The sequence below is a fragment of the Octopus bimaculoides genome, chromosome 25, assembly GCF_001194135.2.
Source record: "Octopus bimaculoides isolate UCB-OBI-ISO-001 chromosome 25, ASM119413v2, whole genome shotgun sequence".
NCBI classification, from domain to species: Eukaryota; Metazoa; Mollusca; class Cephalopoda; order Octopoda; family Octopodidae; genus Octopus; species Octopus bimaculoides.
In genome coordinates this window covers 24,916,663-24,921,064 of record NC_069005.1, presented here as the reverse complement: position 1 = coordinate 24,921,064, position 4,402 = coordinate 24,916,663, and the positions used below count along the sequence as shown (strand labels likewise).

The following is a 4,402-nucleotide window of genomic DNA, read 5'->3' as shown; positions in this document are numbered from 1 at the left end:
ATATATGTTCATATAATGATATCTACCAAATGTATTGGTAAGATAAAACATGTAATCGTTACCAAAATATCAAAAATTCGTCCACAAAGGTCTATAGTAAACTCCTTATGGCTCGATCTCCTTTGTTATATATCAAAAATTTAAATAAGAGCTTTGACGCTAAATCCATATATATTAAAGTTTATTACCTATGTATACATTTCTGTATAAGGTCAAATTCAACTCTCAATTCAAGTTAAATAAATAAATTACTTTACACATCTTTTTTTTACTTTTTATGCTGGGGATGACCTTCAGCAATGAAGGACATGTGATGCCTCCTCACTTCTTTCCACAAGGTCTTCAAGTAAACTCTGCTGCCTACATAGATGTCCTGAATACAGTGGTTAATCCATGGATTGATAATGTACGCAACGGAACACCTTATATGTTTCAACAAGAACCAGCACCATCACACAAGGCTACAGCAATGCAGGAATGGATGGCAGAAAATTTTCATAACCACGTAACCCCCTAGCTCCCCGGATCTCAATCCACTGGACTACAATGCTGTAGAGCATAGTTGAGAAAGAGGTTAATGAGCATTCTCATAACACCAACAAAAAAAAATCCCTAAAAACCTCCATAGTCAGAATAATGTCAAATATGAACACAGACCACTTGACCCTAGCATGTAGGCGATTCAGACCTTGCATAGAACCCATTGTTGAAGCTGAAGGGGACTTTATTGAATATGCTTATTCTTATCATCAAAGATAAGAGGATTGTTTATTGAATATGTTTATTTTTATCCTCAAAACCTTTTTCAGTAAAAAGGCATTATTGTCTGTTTCTAAGAGACATTTTTGTGTAATTATATAACTGTGCTCAAATACCTTACGCAGCTTGTATATATGAGTGTAAGGCGGCGGCGCCCTGGCAGAATCGTTAGCACGCCGGGTGAAATGCTTAGTGGTATTCCATCTGTCGCTATGTTCTGAGTTCAAATTCGCTGAGGTAGACTTTGCCTTTCATTCTTTCGGGGTTGATAAATTAAGGACTGTGTATTTGTTGAGTATTGGGGTCGATGTAATTGACTGTCCCCCTCCCCCAAATTTCAGGCCTTGTGCCTATAGCAGAAAGGATTATATATATGAGTGTGACATGTATATGTATGAACGTTGGGCCTCACAGAGGCAATGATGAAAGACAGAGACCTCTGGAGAGATGCTGTGACTGAGAAGACCGGGCAAATAAAGTGAGTTCACAGCTGAAACCTACACCAGTGTCGCATAATCAGCCCCAGCCCACTCAAAAGTACCTTGGATCGTAGGGCGACATGCTGTGATTGAGGAGACCTATTGAGTCAAGTACATCAAAATCAAATGGAAATTGTTGTTGTGATCCCCGTGCCGGTGGCACGTAAACAGCACCATCCAAACATGGCACGTAAAAAGCACCCAGTACACTCTCGGAGTGGTTGGTGTTAGGAAGGGCATGTAGCTGTAGAAAAACTGCCAGATCAGACTGGAGCCTGGTACAGCCTCCTGGCTTCCCAGACCCCGGTTGAACTGTCCAACCCATGCCAGCATGGAAAACAGACGTTAAACGATGAAGATGATGATGATCATGATGATATACATATATATATATATATATATATATATATAAATATATAGACCCGTGTTGATGTTACACACACGCTAACATCCTAGACACTACATTATAATACTACTAATATATCTGAAATAGTAGTTGGCACACACACACACATCTCTTATTTCAGTACTGATCCCTTTTTAAGACTGTACTACAGTTACACAAACATACTAGACCACCTTACAATACAACATACATATCTGGGACTTTGCTGTTGTTTTACATGTGGAAACGGCCTAGACAGGATTACTATACAGCTAAAATATTTGGGACTATGCTTTTGTTTACATGCACAAACCTCCTAGACAACATTATAGTACAGCTCACACATCTGGGACAGTACTGTTGTTACATACACAAACATCTTAGACAATATTACAGTACTGGTGACATATCTAGGACAAGCTGCTGTTGCTGTATACACAGTCTAGGCCCATATTATTACACTACTGCTTAGATATCTTTGACAGGTCTGTTATTACATAAACATCCTAGATAACATAACTGTGTTGCTGACATATCTAGGACATCGCCAGTGTCACACACATACATGCTCGATCTACATTAGAGTCAGTGACATACCTGGGACAGTATTGTTGCTGTGTATGCACCTTCTGGGTCTACAGTACAGTACTAGTGACATTGTGTGTCAACACTATATCAGTCTGGTTAACCCTTTGGCAGTGAGATTACCATCAAATATAATGCTCATGTAATCATGTTGTTTTTAACTGATCATGTATTATCTCAGAGCTTTGACAATTTAATGATGTGACTATATTTTTAGAATGACATTGTAAGGTAGGTATGAGAGGCGGGATCTAGCTGGTTTCAACATAAAACTGGTAGAATATTTGGGCCAGATATGGCTGGTTTAAATGCTAAAAGGTTAACATTCTTGCAAACTCCTGAATAAAGCAATGATGAGTTATCCACTATGTTGCTTTCTGCCGCAAGTATCAATGTGGTACCTAATTGTGGTACGAGTAGACTGAGCTATCAGAAAGTTTGTTAGCACTAATGACAGGAAGCAAACCTGAAGCTTGTTGTTTGATTCCTGGACTGAGCTGTGTGTTGTTTTCTTGAATAAAAAAAAATTTCATTTCACGTTGCTCCAGTTCACTCAGCTGCAGAAACGAGTTGCGACATCACAGGTGCCAAGCTGTATCAGCCCCTTGGATAACATCGATGGCATGGAGAGGGGAGGCTGGTATGCATGGGCAACTGCTGGGCTTCCATAAACAACCTTGCCTGGACCTGTGCCTCAGAGGGGAAATTTCTAGGGGCAATCCCATTATCAGTCATGACTGAAAGGGGTCTTTACCCTTTACCTTTTTTTTTTTTTTTGTATATGTGTGTGTACATGTTAAATTGAAAACTGCATTAATATTACCATTGGGAGAGAAAAGACAGTGGAAGTCATGGGCACTGCCCCTTCCTTTTGAATAAATCATAACCCCACTCCAAAGTTTAAAAATTTCCAGCCCCAGCAGGTCATACGTCCCGACCAGAGAGCCACATATTTTCCTTGCTTTGATAGCTGCACACTTCCCCACACTCTAGTCCTCATATTTCCTCACCCTAGAAGGCCACACTAATCCAATACAAAATGCTACATATTGCTCAAAAAGGTTGCATATTTTTTGCTTCACACAACCTGTACCCTGAATAATATGTTTTCCCTTTTTCCCAGATAATCACCTATGCCCCCACCCTCAGAAGGTGCATATTTAGCTCTCTCCAAGAAGGCTGCAAATGTCTCCAGTAGCAACACCACCACTACTACAAAGACCACATATGTCCATCCCCCTTCCCCCAGATCATACATGTATCGCAGGGAAGCTAGGATCAGTAAAGTGAAAGTAAAAGTGTGAGACCTGAATCAGTTTCATAAGAACAGTAAACAGCCATTGTTTACTGAAAGCTGTTCCAGTGATAATGTCGGCATTCAGCAGTTCATCATCATCATCGAAGCCAGCAGGGAGGGTTGGGTTTGAGCGGAATGGACTGTCAGAACCTGTAATGAAATAAGAACTATATTAAGGATATGCATGTCTGTGGAATACTCAGCCATTTGCATGTTAATTTCACGAGCAGGCTGTTCCATACATATATACACACATACACATATATACACACACATACACACATATATACACACACATACATATACACTCACACACAGATATATATACATGGTGCAACAGAAGTAACGCCCTTTTTTTTTACATTTGATAACTTTTATAGTATTTCTTTTATTCTTTTACTCGTTTCAGTCATTTGACTGCGGCCATGCTGGAGCACCACCTTTAGTCAAACAAATCGACCCCCAAGACTTATTCTTTGTAAGCCTAGTACTTATTCTATTGATCTCTTTTTGCTGAACCGCTAAGTTACAGGTATGTAAACACACCACCATCGGTTGTCATAGACACACAAACATACACACACACACACACACACATATATATATATATCTGTCCGGCATTCACCATGATAGATCGCTGACCACTACATTTATATTTTTTTTCTCCTTGTTTCTCTCCTTATTTCTTTCTGTGTTCCTTTCAGTTGAAGAGCGTAGGCTCGAAACATCAAAGACTTTCTCTATTCCCGAGCGTTAAACTAATACATCCATTTGTTGTTTACACCACCTGTCCTCGTCTGTTGTTTCTTTCGTAAATTCTCCCATATCATCATCATCATTGTTTAACGTCTGCTTTCCCTACTAGCATGGGTTGGACGATTTGACTGAGGACTGGTG

At 39.7% G+C, this 4,402-nt stretch overlaps 1 protein-coding gene across 1 annotated transcript in view; it reads right to left on the bottom strand.

Annotated features, from left to right (window-relative positions):
- LOC106878412 (protein saal1) overlaps positions 1–4,402 on the bottom strand; it is a gene marked incomplete at its 3' end in the record, with an annotated part of 23,494 nt that overhangs the window by 11,178 nt on the left and 7,914 nt on the right. Inside the window, exon 2 of the mRNA XM_052976619.1 lies at positions 3,516–3,655. Within this exon, the coding sequence (XP_052832579.1) occupies positions 3,516–3,655 (140 nt within the window). The remainder of the gene's footprint in view (positions 1–3,515; positions 3,656–4,402) is intronic.